The sequence below is a fragment of the Protomyctophum bolini genome (genome assembly GCF_963924005.1).
Source record: "Protomyctophum bolini genome assembly, chromosome: 10".
Lineage (NCBI taxonomy): Eukaryota > Metazoa > Chordata > Actinopteri > Myctophiformes > Myctophidae > Protomyctophum > Protomyctophum bolini.
Window position 1 is genome coordinate 29,568,835 of NC_137871.1, and position 17,330 is coordinate 29,586,164.

Sequence of the window (17,330 nt, forward strand, 5' to 3'; positions counted from 1 at the left end):
CAGATGCTAAATATGTTATTCGAAGTAAAGCAGGTTTGAGAGATGTGGGTTTGATATTTATTTACCTGTAGCCCTTGTTTTCTGTTCACTTGCACAGGCTAAATGCTGTATTGCAATTGAGCCATTATGTACAATAAAGATGAATTGATTCTGTAACATTTTGAAGGCTGGCAGTTTCCTATTCTATAGCCCCCCTACCAATGTAAACCTGATTGTTTTGATCCAATGATCAAAAAAAGTATAGATTATTGTTCAATTAGCAGTTGGGCTCCTTTTGGTTAACATAATAGGCTACTATAATGTGATGTGATACACATTTCTATATGGTTAGGAAGTTACAATAGTCATCTGCCATGCTATATGCTTGTGATACACTAGTTAGTGTGTATGACTTCAAAGGCCCTTATTATTCATGCTAACAAGGAAAACAAGTGAATGCAGTTTAATTGGAAAAATATGGTCTTATGAGATTTATCATGTCTTTTGTGGGTAACCATTCCATGTAAGCTCTCTTAAAGAAATGTTGGATTTCAATGAAGAAATATTTGCTTTTAATTCTTACATTGACTTTCCTTAAAAATCTATTCTATTTTCAGCATAGGGAAGCCATGGAGAGAACCCAAGACAATGGACAAAATATAAAGAGCAGAAATAAACAGTAGACATACCTCAATATCTCACAACAGTGCTTTAAGGGAATGGCAGACAGAATATATTATCTACAGTTTACAAAATACGCCTTTGTAAAGCATAAGGACGCTCAATCCGCACCCAAGGACTGTCATGGAGACAGATTTCAACAAAACAAGGTAACACAACTCAGCATAATAATTGATTATCAACATTGTTGTCCAGTATGTACAGTATACATACATTCTGATTGTCAGTGCCGACTCAGAGTCGCAGACACATGAGCCCATTGTGTGACAGGAGATGGGAGTTGTAAACCAGCATTTAACTCCTGTTCTGTCCTCAGGTGCTGGTGCAGAGGGAGGTCAGTAACTGTGTCTGACTGTTCTCACTCTGCAGCCACCTTCCAAGTGAAAATACTACCAGTGCAGCCATGATAGCTCTTGTGATCAATATAAATTCAGCTCCTGTAGGCCTTCTGGGCCAAAAGACGTTAAGGCTGTGTGTGAGGTCCTTAACAAACCAGGACAGATCATATAGTCCTGCAGCAGGGGTTGTGGAGTTAGGAATTTGGTATAGTCTTTTTTTATTGGACTAAAATATTGTCTATGTAATACATTGTGTTTTTTTGTGCAAAGCTAATGCTTGGAATAGATTCAGAATCATGAAAACACCCTAGTTTGACATGCTACTTAAAGCATGAAACTGTTGACTGCCAGACTAATATAGAAAGTGTAGACTATTAGTGTCCACAGCACAGGAAGAGAGCACCAGAACGGCAAGTGCATCGCAAAAAACAGCACTGCTAAGACATTTTGCTATAACCAAAGGAAGTGGAGAAATATGATATAGTCACTGTCAGGCGGAAACCTGTCCAAAATCGTTACTTTTCAGGAAATGGGGGTGGGAGGTTCTTAGAATTCTACAAAAAGAGAATTCTGTTCAGTTGTCATGATGAGTGCTGACGGGGGATAGGTTAAGTGTCTTGCCCAGGGACACTTCGACACGCATTACTAGGCAAGCCAGGTGGTAAACCGATTAACTGATGATCTGCTCCAATGTACGTGTAGTTTTTTATCTAGTCACAAGCTCCTTTTAATACTTATCACTGGTTTAATATTTATAAAGCCCATGGATAGGTATCCATATAGCCTATGGGTATGTTGTGTTTGTGACATGATAACACATGTTGCGTTTGTGTTAACACATTAACGTAACGTAACACATGACATAGAGCACTACAATGGTTGTGACATTTTTGCACCAGTCTAAGTAACTAGTAACTACCCACATGCGAAAAAAGCAAGAAATAGCTAATCTAAGAGTAGATCAATTTTTTTCTACTTTTGCGCAACATTTTCATATGACAAAGTATGAAATTCATACTTCATAAACATGAAAATATCAAACAAATTGAGATACTTGTATCAGGCATGCGCACACAATATACATGTTTGACTGCATAGCCCCTGCTGCCATACTGTTGTCAAAGACAAAGAGGTATGTCCACTGAGGAGGAGAACCTAAGCACATACATGTTTTAAATCAGACGCACAACAAAATATATCTACAAAGACATCAACACGATAATAACGCGGCATTGCATACCAGCTTGAGTCCAAAACCGTGAAAATACCAAAGCTGTGATGATTATACAGAATGTTTTAGAAATGAAAAATATTGGTCTGGTCTTAAAAAAAAAGAAAAGAAAGAAAACAACTACCAAATAATTCTGGTAATTAGTTCAATATGTTTTGTAATATTCCCTCGTGTTTACACATGTAAATAGAAAAACAAATGTGCCTTTTTTTATACAGAATTTAGAAATTCACAAAATAAATAAATTCACTCTGGCTTTAATTGCTTATATATATATATATATATATATATATATATATATATATATATATATATATATATATACATATATATACATATTCATATAATGTATTCATATATATATATTCATATATATGTATATATTCTATCTTATATAAACATAATTTATACCGTGGAGATGCAAGCCCCTGTAGCCAAGGCTTATAGAATCTCTTTATTCTCTGCATTCTCTTTTTCTCCCTCCCCTCCCTATCTTTCTCTGCCTCCGGACTGTATAGCTATACTGTATATACAAACGGGTCTGATATTGGACTGTCCTTGGTGGATGGTAAATGCCCATTTCCATAGTAACACAGTGTTTTATGGCCAGGAGTAATGGAGGGTGGATGCATTGCATACCATATTGACAAGAAATAAAAAAGAAAGTCTGAAAAGTCACAACTGCTGAAGTGAAAATCTATGCAGTCCATTTTTAACCTTTCACATCCATTTTCCAAATAAAAGTCTTGAAGTGTTTGAACTTCCTGTTAAGGCACTCTTCAAAATCGGTGGTGCTTTAATCTGATTGGACACTGTGACATTCCAGTCCTCATCCCTGGGAACTAGAAATACTACTGTGTGTGTGGATAACAAAACAGAAGAATCCCCCCAACACACACACACACACACACACACACACACACGCACGCATGCGCACACACACACACACACACACACACACACACACACACACACACACACACACACACACACACACACACACGCATGCACGCACGCACACACACACACACGCACAACGTACACGCACACACGTACACGCACACGCGCAAGCATACTCTGTCTCATGTCTTATTTCATTGTATCAGTTGGCATGATTCGGTCCCATGTTTTTGGTCTGCTGCATTCTCCTATTTGGAGCAAAAGTCTCTGTAACCACTTTCAACCTGCCGTCCTTATTTGGAGCATGTCATTATACAGTAGATTAAAAATGTCAAACATTTTCAAGTAGCGAAAATAGCCAATCTACTTCACAAGCTCACGTGTCACATTCTTGTGAACTTGTAGGTTAGGTTGTCTATTTGCGCCACACTACACCATCGTATGATAACTTATAAAACAAGGCTTAAGTGGTTAAGCATTGACACTATCTATTGAGATGCACGGGCAAGAAAATTACTACTCTAACTGGCACATTTGGTATTTCAGGGGATCCCTGGTTTAATTAATGGCTGTTCTCCTAGACGGGAATGTTTGTATGGAGTGTGCGTGCGACGCGTGCATGTGCGCACGCTCAAGTGTGTGAATAAAGGGGGTGCATCTACAGTAGGTAATCCCAGTTCTGATCAATGACATCTTTACAAGACAAAACAATCCCTTGAAGTTCAAAATTAGGCACATGGTCACAAAGTCTGAGTAAACAATATATCCTGAGGCCAATTTGACCAACGTTTAAGATCAACACATTGCAAAATCTCTAATTCAAAGATCAGATTATCACGGTAGGGAAAGGAAACCTCAAGTCCGTGATCAAACTTGATTCCATAGTTATTTTCATTTTCACACTGTATATGGAAGAGTCCTGGCTGCAGTCCTAGGCCTCCATGGGCTCTGTCTTTATCTGGATAAAGTTTGCAGGGAGTTGGATGGAGACCGGCAACTCTTGAAGGCCCTTGATCATCTGCTCAGGTTGCAAGGACATCTCCCCTCGCACCTCTAGCTCCTCCACAGGGGTCAGGCCCTCACTCGGGCTGCTGCTTTGAGAAAAGTGTCCGTTAATTTGCGTCTCACCTCCATCGTCCAGCCCATTGCACTGACCAGTTTCAATGATCACAGTCCTGTAATTCAGCCCTATCTCTCCAATCTCCAGCTCTTCCCTGTCGAAGGTCACTGCCGCGAGTGACGGATCGCTGTTAACTAGCGACTGGAAATAGTTGTGAGCATCCATCGTCTCCTCTTTGATCTGCAGCCCGTGGAGGTCGCTGGACTTGAGCACCGTGGCAATCACAGTACCGGGCTGCTGCGCCACCATGGTGACCAGACGAGGGAGAGTGGGGGAGGTGCACGTAGGAGTGGAGGAGGCGCAGGAGGAGCCCAAGCTGGTGAGAAGCAGCTGCTGGCGGAAGCCGTCCTGGAGGCCGCCGGCCCCTGTGGCCAGGGGGCTGTGGAGGGTCAGCAGGTCTTTGACCTCCGCCGTGGTGGAGGGAACAGTGTGGAGGATGACTCGAGGGGGGGAAGAGGTGTGGCTGGAGTCCCCGTTGGTCAGTGCACTAGACTGGAGAGAGCTGCTGGATGTTAGGACCATGGGAACAGAAGCAGCACTGTGGATGTTCCTTTAAAGAGAATGATAAAAGAGGTCTGTTTATTTAGAGCAGTGGTTCTCAAACATGTTCATGTCAAGGATCCCCAAATGTATTAATATTTGGCCGCGGACCCCAACCCCCATCTGAAAGTGTTATATATCCAAAGTATAAAATGTGGTTCAAATGAGTCCCCGGACCCCACTTTGGTTTAGAGAACGCATAGTTGAAAATCTGTTCTCATCAACAACACATACTCCAGTCCTCTGAACATCTGATGCGTAAGACTTTGAAATCGCTCTTGACTCGAGTAAAGGCCTATAAATCACTATATTAGTTCAAGGTTGCAAGGCTACAATCCTAAACTGCACTGAAAATGATTGCTGGTGTTCATGGTATTTGTAACAAATCTAAATAGAAGAGTCCAAGCAATAACTGGAATCAACTTGAATGAATACTGCTTTTCAAAACAAAAGTATAAATCACCCTTTAGGGTTTTTCTGTAGGTATGTCACATCTTCTGGTTGTGCACTGTTAGCGGCTATGATACGCTAGACGCCTAGACCTCTTGTGCGTGCAAAAGCTCAAATCTAACATGAGATCTAAGGCAGTTCCAATCTGTATGCATCTTGGTGAGATTTCTGTTTCTGTTTGTTTTTCTAATTTCCAGCTCTGGGGGATTGTTTATCAAGCTCTTAAGTACAGACAAACCGATCTGCAACGCCAGGCAGTTCAGGGAAGCATTTCTTTCTTTCCTAAATTTAGACAATTCAATGTGGAACATTTCTTATTTATTCATATATATTATTTTTAATCATGAATAATAAAAAGAAAAACATAAAAACCGGGTTTTTGCAGGGCACTGATGATTGTGTTATTTCTTAACAGAGAGAAGCGGTTTTAATAATAGGTTGACAGAAAGGCTCTTGAGATAAAGAATGAGGTGTTGTGACTTTCAAGGACAGCTATGTGCTGGCTTGTGTACACAATGCAATCCTCAGTGTTAAGGGCTTCACACTCCAGGGGCATGACAAATAAACAATACTTGCCGGCGGGTAAATCACATCAAAATGATCCACATAGTAATAGTTGATGCCCAATTTATACAGGTTGATGCTTTTATTCATGGTGATATTTTGACAAATATAAACGGCATCGCTGTAACGTTGCGTAATGTTGTGTTCTGTGTAGATCTACTCATGACACAACATTTAAAAAACGAAAACTATTTTCAGAAATAAACTCACCTGGCATTAACATTAAAGCTGCTATAAGCAATAATATGTCAAAACTTTAATGACCTTTTTATTTTTTTATTTTTTGGTATTCAGACAGCCAGCAATGGGTAGAACGCTCTGTGACAATTTGGTCAATTTGCCTGTTTGTTTCCTGATTGGTTAGTCAGTGCAACAAGTTTTTTTTCCGACCAATGACAAAGCTTCTAGGAACATCTTTTTTGGGAGCGTTCTACCCATTGCTGGCTGTCTTAAAAATTAAACGGTCATTAAAATGTTGACATATTATTGCTTATAGCAGCTTTAATTCATAATGTAATGTTATTGTGTTGAGATACGCTATTGGGCTAACTGTGTACAGTATGTGTATGTGGTGAATATGACATTGTTAACCACTCCCTATATTGACATGATCAAAATAGGGACACCGGGTTGAAAGTGGTTAATCGTTCCTAGTGCACATCTCTCACCTCATCGCATGGCTGGACTGCAACACGTGGAGTGTCTGAATCAACTGCTCGGCCTGCCGGCCGTTGGTCTCCAGGTAAAGATCCTCGTCGCTTGGCTCTTTCTTTATGTGCTTAACCGATACGTGGTGGTGTCCGTGGGCCTTCCCGTTCCCCCTCGACCCCCCGCGGACTCCCGACCGCCCATGGCCGCTAGATCTGTGGCTCCCGTAGCCGGCGTTGGCGTCGGAGCCCTCGTCGTCCTCGATCACCACCAGATCAGATGGCATCTCCTTGAACTGATAAACGAGCCGCTGTCCCTCCACCTTGGCCAGGATGCCTCTCTGGTAGTAGTATCTAGAGCAGAGAGGATACAGTGCTGTTTAATACAGGATGCCTCTCTGGTAGTAGTATCTAGAGCAGAGAGGATACAGTGCTGTTTAATACAGGATGCCTCTCTGGTAGTAGTATCTAGAGCAGAGAGGATACAGTGCTGTTTAATACAGGATGCCTCTCTGGTAGTAGTATCTAGAGCAGAGAGGATACAGTGCTGTTTAATACAGGATGCCTCTCTGGTAGTTGTATCTAGAGCAGAGAGGATACAGTGCTGTTTAATACAGGATGCCTCTCTGGTAGTTGTATCTAGAGCAGAGAGGATACAGTGCTGTTTAATACAGGATGCCTCTCTGGTAGTAGTATCTAGAGCAGAGAGGATACAGTGCTGTTTAATACAGGATGCCTCTCTGGTAGTAGTATCTAGAGCAGAGAGGATACAGTGCTGTTTAATACAGGATGCCTCTCTGGTAGTAGTATCTAGAGCAGAGAGGATACAGTGCTGTTTAATACAGGATGCCTCTCTGGTAGTAGTATCTAGAGCAGAGAGGATACAGTGCTGTTTAATACAGGATGCCTCTCTGGTAGTAGTATCTAGAGCAGAGAGGATACAGTGCTGTTTAATACAGGATGCCTCTCTGGTAGTAGTATCTAGAGCAGAGAGGATACAGTGCTGTTTAATACAGGATGCCTCTCTGGTAGTAGTATCTAGAGCAGAGAGGATACAGTGCTGTTTAATACAGGATGCCTCTCTGGTAGTAGTATCTAGAGCAGAGAGGATACAGTGCTGTTTAATACAGGATGCCTCTCTGGTAGTTGTATCTAGAGCAGAGAGGATACAGTGCTGTTTAATACAGGATGCCTCTCTGGTAGTAGTATCTAGAGCAGAGAGGATACAGTGCTGTTTAATACAGGATGCCTCTCTGGTAGTTGTATCTATAGAGCAGAGAGGATACAGTGCTGTTTAATGCAGTGCATAAGTGATCATCATGAAATGGTAATGGACCCCTGAAGTGTTCAATTCTCATTACGGTATATGCTTATGAACATAGCTATGGAAATGATGTCTGCGGGGGACCAGCGCTGAATTGAAGCTAATGTGCATGACAATTACTATCTTGCTTCTGGAATGGAGTCTTTCTCTCATTTGAGCTTTACTTCGTTGACTGGTGTGCCCCAGGGGCCCTCTTCCTATTTCCCACTATACCAATTCCTGTTGCAGAAAATAACCAATCCACAAGATCTGCTATATTGACCAAATGTTCGCCTATTATGACATGGCCAGAAGAGGGAAGATAGGGTTCATGTGGTTATACAAATACACCAGTGGTTCCCAAACGGTATGGCAAGGCACACTGGTGTGCAGTGTGACAACCACACATAATTACTATATAACTTTAGAAACAGTTTGTTTCTTGTGAATTGTTTTTTATTTTAAATAACATAGAGTGATAACATTGGTGATATACATATGATGTATATGTCCCTCTAACCTGAGAGCTCTGCCCATGGTCTCATAGTTCATGTCAGGCTTGTTCTTGTGTTTGCCCCACAGCTTGGACACGGCTTTAGAGTCCACCAGTTTGAAGATGCCTTTCTCCCGCTGTGTCCACTTGATGTATTTGGGACAGGTGTTTTTATCCTGCAGCAAAGCCAGGAGGAATTCCCACAGGTAGATGGTGTTGCCTGCAATATAGGGGAGAGGAAATACATGATGAAGTCGAGTTTTTTTAATATCCAAACCTATATCAGGCCTGCAGTCCTAGTATAGGGTTTTGAAGCAGTGCCACAAATATCTATAATTTTATATTAGCAATTAGGATTTAGAATTTCAGGATTTCTTTTGTTGCAATTTAACAATTGCAAAATGCCAGCGATGCAAATCATGCAATTACAGCAGCCAGCCACTACTTTTATTCCCTTAACTTGAATAAATCAATTCTGTTTTTGTACGTGAGCATGCACCCATGTATCGTGTGTGTGTGTGTGTGTGTGTGTGTGTGTGTGTGTGTGTGTGTGTGTGTGTGTGTGTGTGTGTGTCTATGGCAGGGAATTAATTATACAGGGCTTGGCAGTAGATTACTCTTGTTTGTGAGACGCTCTGGCCAGAAGTGGTTAAAAACAGCAACCCTTCCAGCAGTCACTCGAGTCCCTGCAACCATGACAGGGTGATGTATATGTGTGCAGTTGATCAGCATCCTGCTCTGTATAGTGTAATGGGGGGGGGGGGGGGGGGCACATCTAGTGAAACTAGCGTGGCTCTATCAGCAGTGCATCAATGTGCCCTCCAGCCCACAATCACTTCTATTTCCCTGTGAAACGCAGCACTTTGAGAGCACCTCATCAATTAGCTCACCCGTCGGACCACGCAGCAGGAGGTGGAGGACTGATGTTTGCAGTACGCTCCGCGAGAGGAAACACAAAGGGGTACGCTGAATGAGGCAAGAACCGTGCTTTTCTTTTTTGGCTTGTTGTTTCGGACGGTGAAACGCACTAGTCAGCATGTGAAGCTTACCTTTCCCCTCCTTGCTCTTCTTCCTGAGTGGCAGGCTGGGAGTGGTGATGGGGGAGCAGGGACGCACCGCCCGCGGCTTGCGCACTGTAAGGATGGGAACCCAGGAGCAGCGCATGTTAGGGTACTATGGTCACAAGGGGAATATCCGCACTCTCTTGTATACAGTTTGAGTTTCTTTATTTCATGAAAGAACACATGCAGCAGCAGCAGTGTGTTTTCATGAAATAAAGAAACTCAAACTTTATACAAGAGAGTGCGGATATTCCCCTTTTTTCATTGATCTTCAAGAATCTGCACCCATCAGCTACAGAGACTATCAACTTGAATCTGTGCCTTCACCTATAACGGTTTTAGTTTACTATGGTCACCATCGTAACACCCAATTACCTACTGAACCTGCTGAACACTGGAATTACTGACTTAAATTTAAAAAATAACCAAATTACAACCAAAAAAAGGATGTGGAATATGACATTTAGTTAACTGAAATGTAAAAGATCAATGTTATACAAAAATATTTAGGATGGATATGAAACCTATTTTCCAATTTAGTTTTAACTATAAATACCTTTTCTGACCTTTTTTCCGCTAACAAATTACCCCAAATACAAAAATGATAAGACTAAGTCTAAATAAATAAAAACTAAACTAAACTAGGAAACCTACTTTAAACCCTATAGAACCCAATTGGTGAGCAAACCATTACCTTTGGTTTTTCTCTGTGGTTTGGAGAAGCACTTTTGTGGAACCTCAGGCTCATCCATGGATGAGGTGTCTTCATCCATTGATATGTCAAGGCCACCGTTGGACATCTGATCAGGCCTCAGTGGAATGTAGGTCAAGTCTGACTCCAGAAGATTGGTGTAGGGGTGAACTAAACATAAAACGAGACACTTAGGCTAAATAACCAAACCTATATGAACATCTTGTTTGAACATTTACAACGCAGAACTAAGATCAGAACTGTCCTGTTCACCATCATTGCTTCTATATTTTATTTATACGGTAAATACAAATAAAACAAACATACTCATGCGCTTCTCATCCAAAATGTTATTTGGAGACTCCATGTTCAGAAGTGCAGTTGCTGCCTCATTGTTCTCCATGCCATCGCCTGTGACCGTTGTTTCTGTTGACCAATCACATACAAACAATGATCAGGATGTGATCTTACTGCTGTATCCCCCATCCGATTATACCTCATTTACACGTTGTCAAACAGGCCTTTGGTCGAGTGACGCTCACCAAAAGTGACAACACAAGTTTGAACATTGACCCATCATCGATTTCTAAACTATGATGTAATATGTATACATATACTTGTATCTTTTAGAGAAAGACAGAAAATGTGTCTGCGTGCACACTTAGAGTTAGGGTATTATTTAAGAGTAAGAGTATGTCAGCCCATTCGTGTGTTCAAAGTATAGTTGACAGAGACCCCCAGGGGTCCATACTAGGGCCCCTCATTTTTCACTGTACACTAAATATATTTACAGAACATAGCTGATCTACAAGCTCACACGCAGAGTGAGAGTTTCTCCTATTTACCAGAGTATTTACCAGAGTACTCCTATTTACCAGAGTACCAGCTATTTTCTGTATACTTTAAAGAATACATAATAAGTTATAAAAATGTATAAGTGGTTAATCCACAAAACTAGTCAGTGAAATCACTGACTAGAATCAGTGAAACCGCGTGAGGCTATATAACACAACATACCACATTAGAACGTTTTCTGGATTATAGCTATGTCTGGAAACATTGCGCGAGGAAAATAGAAGGAACGAATGAATTGCACATTTGTCACACTATTCCTCTTTCCGAATAAAAAGTTAATATATTAAAATATATTATATATTATTATACCTGAGAGGTCCACGCCCCCGCCCAGGATGGGCTCCTCCACCACGTGGAGGGTGGTGTCCACCATGATGCCGTTCACCTCATCCGACTCCAGGCCAGAGTAGACCTGCATCAGGTCTGCTGCCGGCACCTGCTCCACAATCACTGCTGGGAACACTGATGGGTCATCCAACTACACACGGGAAGGAGAGAGAGAGAGAGCATGCGTGTTGGTTCATGCATAGTAGATATGAGCGCTCCTACATAACTATTCAATACCATGGAAACTTAAAGGCATATTTCACTTTCAAAAATGTTTTGGGGGGACTGGGCCATGGCTCAATGGTCCAGGCACCTTGGCTGGTAATCCAGTCTGGCAGTGTGCCACAGGTTCAACTCCCGATCCCGACAGCCCTTACAGCATGTCTTCCCCCCATCTCTCTCCCAATTAACTGTCAGCCTACTGTCTGTCCCTCCATATAAAATAAAGGCGAAAGTCACAACAAAAAAAACATAAAACAAATAATAATAATTGGGGGAACGGCAACTCAGGCTTTTGTGAACACCCCTGACAGTTTTTAAGTTAGGGTTTGTATAGGAAGGGGGCGGGGAAGCTAAAATGAATATCAAATATCTAAATACTTACAGTAAGCAAACATGTAATGTTAACGCAGGTACAGTATATATAACCCAGAGCTAATATTGACATATCTTGCGTTTGTCTGTTTGGAAATGAGCTTATCCAAGTTGTGGTGTCTGTATACAACATTCTTAACTCTGTAAACAAGATCATTTGAGGATAGTTGCAAAGGTCCACAGAGACCTGCAGCGCTTGAAAAGACAGGAACCAGCTGTCTGATATTGGCCAACTTCTCCTGAGAAGTTAATGTTATGCTCTGAGGTTATTCCAACCCAAATGAATTGTTAATGGAGCAGTCATGAATTTCAGTTAAGCGTTCCTCTTTTAGAAGCCCTCTCCTTCATTTCCAGTAGGGCACGGCGGCACGCCAATGCCTATTGCCGGAAGGAGTGAAGCAACAGAGGAAATTACCAGAGTCGGGGCCAAACACGCCTAAGACGCCTTCAACACCAAGCAATGTCAAGAGTAGCTGATTTGATGTCAAGAGGAAGAACGTACAGCCTTTCTCTACATGAGTGAGTCATAGCGGCTGTGAGCGGAAAAGCTACTTTTTCTTTTCCACATGTGGCCCTGTGACTCAGGATGTTATTTTCCTGGTTCCAGTAGCACTTTGAAACAGCTTTGCACTTGTGTAATTGTTTACACAAGCTCAGTAAAATCAATTAAATGGAATGACCTTAAACATGGACAATTGCTTACGCCGTATATCATTATGACACTATGACAGCCTATCGTCAAAAACCAAGGTTCTTAGATAACAAAGCTTGTGTGGCGGTAAACAACAGTTGCACCAGCATTCTAATGGACCACATCCAGACATGTCTGTGCTGTGCTAAAGATCTTGACAAAACAAGCTTAGCATGCTAGTACGGTACATCCATGCATTATGTTTATGCCGTGTTTTATACCCAGCGTATCCCAAGAACTGTCAACTTCAATCTTGACGTATCACAGAGGACCCGGGGGAGTTATGTGGGAAGTTGAACGGATGTCTCCAGTAAAAAAGATTAATCTGAGAATCCCCATATATTGAGTACCCCGTTTCCATCAATATGGCATCAAAGTACTGATATCATGGACTGGCCTTCATTCCATATTTGGGCATGCCTGACATAACACGTAAATAAAAGGGACACAGACAGATACAGAAATATCCATATATGGGCATAAAAGATAGACAGGTACCACGGGTACTCTGACAAATGGGTACAGCAGAGATTGCAACCGGAGGGGCATATAGTTTCCAAAAGGCATCTTCCCAATGGGCATCAGCCTAGTTTTCAAAATAAGCAAGCTCAAAAAGCTTTGCAATGCAATAATGTGTTGTAAGCTTGTAGATCTGATATTTATGCATTATGCTATTTAAAAAAAGAAAAGGAGGATGTTTAAAATGTTCTCCATGACATGGCCAAATCTGGACAACAGGTCAATGTCAACTGACTACCAGTAGATGGCAGCAGACTACGTCTCAAAAGTGTATTCTTGAACTAGGACTTACTAAGCAGAGCCAGTACTAAGCAGCAGATGGAATAGCTTTGTCAGCCTAAAAAGTATGTTTTCTAGAAAGGCAAAGTTAATTCCAATACTTGCTAAATACATGCCAAGTACTTAGAATGTCAGCTACTCTAATGTGTCACAAATGCTAAGCAAATGCATCACTACAAAGCCAGCATTGATGGCAGAATAATGGTTTAATTATGTGCAACACAAAGCTCCCACATTCAAAACACTGAATACTATTCAGTGAATAGGAAAGCAACCACTAGTGACAATCGTTATTTTGTGTATGTGTATATATGCAAAATATATCTCAAAACCGCATTTATTAATGTGTGTGTGTAGCATTGTGTGTAACATTGTTTGGCACTATCATTTTTTTCATTTGACCTTAATTTAACCAAACAGGTGAATAAAGGACATACAGTATTCATGCTCGACAAAAATGGCCTGGCAAATGCTGAAAAGGACTCCTGTGGGGGGGGCAGGGAAAATATAGCAATTCTAGAAGGAGGATCGGTTTGGATAGAGGCTTATCTGTCTCTTCAACAAGTCTTCATTGTTGGTCTGAACCCCCCATGGTATTCCAGGTGTCTGGGCTTTGGGCTGCAGGGATGGGAGGATCCGGGGGAGATGGGTCGGTGGAAACGGGAGTCCAATGCTGCCCTCGCATTCCTCTACACTTTAACTAGGAAATTAACAGGCCCTGTGGTTTGTACATTATCTCTAGTCTACGTACGCTACACTACATGGAGGAGCTTCAATGGAAAGACCACATTACCAAAAAGGAGAGTGGCAGACTGGCAGGACGAGTGCACAGTGCATATGGTACTAAATATATTGATATCATTGCTGCCAAGCGTAAACCGCTCCTCTCCATATTGCCCTATATCAATGATTGTTTTTAGACCATCATGTTCAACAACCATAACTTCAAAATTAAGTAGGCTACTGTATTTCTTTGGTGTCAGCGGAAAGAGCCGAGCAAAGTCCTGCACCTGCAGCCCTTTTGGGGATTTATCAACACCCTGGATTTTGCTTTGACTACAGAAACCATCAACATGTCATTGACATGACATATGCATCCCATTAATATGAGACGTCAGACACTGTATCAGATAGATAGACAGTGAGAACACTTCATGTCTCCCAGGCCGAGTTTACAGATCCCTGTTGTCCTTCAGTTTGTGCGCAGCACGCCCGTGTCTGTGTGTGTGTGTGTGTGTGTGTGTGTGTGTGTGTGTGTGTGTGTGTGTGTGTGTGTGCCCAGCAGACATTTCAGACTGCCACTACTGCATTCAGTCGACTGTCCATCAACGCCAGAGCTCCAACCCCCCTCCCCTCCCCCCTCCCCTCCCAGCCACAAGCAGACGCACTGAATCCCACACTGAGTCTGCTGACAGAGCACAAGGATACTTAAGTAACTGAGTGTCAACGCTGTTGTTTTGATGTAATGAGACTCTTGTTTTCGCTGGGGACACCTGCAAAATACTCGCCCCTATTGTCATGTAAACTAAGTGACATTTTGAGAATTGAATAGCCCGCCTCAATGAGTCAGCATACAGCATGTAGCCTATTTGTGAAACAGCGAAATACAACTCATTGGCGTACATTTTCAGAGGATCTTGTTGTCAACAAAGATCATAAAAGTAACGTCAATCCATGACATTTTTGTATCTTAGTAATCTTTCTTCAGTTCATCAAGCACTTTCTTCGTGCTGAATTTATCATTCGCCATTGTTAAGGGGGGGAATGGGGGTTTTCCATGGTTTCGGGGCTTCGGGTGGATGGGGGGAGGTTTTTCTGGGGGTGAAATACACCAAGGTGAAAGTAATGTAGGTTGTAAATAATATCGGACTGGAACCCACAGCATGTCTACTTAAGTCAGATTTCATTCTGTGGTGTTACAATTTTCTTTTTTCTTTTTATTGTATGTATTTATTTTGGTCTGTACTCCCAAAGGGGTAATTGTGATAACGACAATTGAGAAAAATGTTGTCTAGAGATATGTTCTAATATATTTTAAAGGTCTTTTAGTGTATGTATACATGCCGTATATAAAGTATAAACAAAACTGTCCGCTGAGTACATCTTCCTCTTTGTTGCCTTGAAACTGTGTTTCTAATAATAGGGAAACAGAAGAGATAAGGATCAGTCCCTATTTGCATTTCTTAGTTCCCTATTCTAGCTTTGAAAGCAACAGCATCAGTGCAAGCAGTTCCCCCCACAACTCACTCCTCTTCTGCTTTACCTGTTCCAACCAAACGCTTTCAATGTCCTCATATTAGTGCTGTTTGAGGAAGTGGGGTGTACTCAACATTTAACCCATGAACACATTAACTGCCAGGTATTATTTTGACCCTTATTTTGAAGGCCCACAGGACCCGAGACGTGAACAGGATGTGAACAAGCTCTGTGTTGAATGACAGACGATCGTATTTTCTTTCACCCGGAAAATACATTTTGCAACCATGATCATCGGTTCTTTATGGGCCCGTGGCAGGCAATGTGTTTTAAGACATGAGACAGATTCTACGAATGCCTTCTAAATCAGTAGTACTCAAACCTTTTCATGCCAAGGAGCATTTGTATTTGTTGTCCCAGGGACCTCCAGAAGAGAAGATTTGCGTTAACATTTTCAAAATAATTTCATGATTTTTCAACAATGATCAAAAATAGGAGATGTAGAAGCTTGCTGCACGGCCCGAAGTGACGTGCTGTGAGTTTGTATTTGTATGTCTGCTATTGGTATGTTGAAAAACGTATGTTGCTATTTATACACTATAAAATAACACTTTCCCGGTCTTAAAGGGTTAAGAAATTGTCTTCCAGGATTTCATATATTTTTACATAGCCTACTATGAGTTGCATTATTGTTACCTTTAACCACTTAAGCCCTATATACTTCATTGTATGACAAATTGTAAAAATAGCCAATCTACAAGCTTGTGCAAACTCACACTGCACCACGATGCAACACCTGCTATAATGGCATACCCAAAATTGGTACACCAGGTTGGAAGTGGATGAACACAAATTGTGTCTACTTCCTAATTCGGGGAAAGACGTTTGACGTCTGCAGGTGACCAAGATTTAATTATACCTACAGTAGAAATCTACACAATGTCCTGCAGTCATTACTTGCTGACATAATCCAACATCACAAGGCTAATAATTAGAACTTGGATATGATTCTACTTCAAACAGCTTTATTATGGCCAAAATAAATCTTTACAGCAACTGCTATGGAGAGCTAACAAAATGGCAACTTTGATAGGCAAACAGTATGCTAGATTTTCATTCTCATCTCTGGGGTATTTCCATGGCAAGGAGAACAGGAGCAAATGCTACCACGTTTGCGTGGGTGAGCGAGTGAAGGGAGGAACCAGTTTGTTGTTCTGGAACAATGCGAGTCCTTTTGGTGGAATTAGCCTGTCACCTCCATATAACTTTGTAACTGGTCTGTCAGGTTAGGCCTGAACTGGTGCCATTCAGGGATCCAGTGACAACTCGTCATTCTAGTCTAGAGATAGACACACAGATACAGGTTCATATAAACACACAGGTATGCATGCACACAAATATTCACAGTCCACTAGTAAGTTCGCTCTTCCACAAGGTTTCAGACAACTTGTGAGGATGAGATAACCACACACCTGACCAGGGTATACACATATTGGCACAGGCTTCAGGCAGACATAACAGTAACCTTTGTGCCATAATTGAACTCTGTGGCCAAGCCCCACCCTCCCCTCCCACGTGTGAGGACACAGCCCGAACTCCAGGTCTCTCACTCTTTCCATCTCTGCTTTGCCAACAGCCCACACTTGTCTTCGCCCCCACCAACAACGCCCCCCGACAACGCACGCACGCACGCACATCTTCATCCCCATCACGTCATCAGCATAAAGACTGAAGGCTTCTGACTTACCGCTAAAACTGTGCCAATGTCCTCGTTGTTTACACAAACTTATTTTTCATGCTACGAGAGCTCTACATTAATCAACGACACGTCGTAAAGAAACGTCTGTTTCAGGAAGATGGATGGTGCCATA

The 17,330-nt window shown here is 41.8% G+C and overlaps 1 protein-coding gene across 5 annotated transcripts in view; it reads right to left on the reverse strand.

Moving 5' to 3' along the window:
* Positions 1 to 669: 669 nt before the first annotated feature.
* elf1 (E74-like ETS transcription factor 1) overlaps positions 670 to 17,330 on the reverse strand; it is a 56,766-nt gene continuing 40,105 nt past the window's right edge. For all 5 annotated transcript variants that reach the window (XM_080773887.1, XM_080773886.1, XM_080773889.1 and 2 more), the window contains 7 exons: positions 11,163 to 11,331; positions 10,326 to 10,424; positions 10,002 to 10,169; positions 9,296 to 9,379; positions 8,274 to 8,466; positions 6,472 to 6,804; positions 670 to 4,799 (listed from right to left, as the gene is read on the reverse strand). In XM_080773887.1, coding sequence (XP_080630013.1) covers positions 4,061 to 4,799; positions 6,472 to 6,804; positions 8,274 to 8,466; positions 9,296 to 9,379; positions 10,002 to 10,169; positions 10,326 to 10,424; positions 11,163 to 11,331 — 1,785 coding nt within the window. In that variant the 3' untranslated portion in view covers positions 670 to 4,060. The remainder of the gene's footprint in view (positions 4,800 to 6,471; positions 6,805 to 8,273; positions 8,467 to 9,295; positions 9,380 to 10,001; positions 10,170 to 10,325; positions 10,425 to 11,162; positions 11,332 to 17,330) is intronic.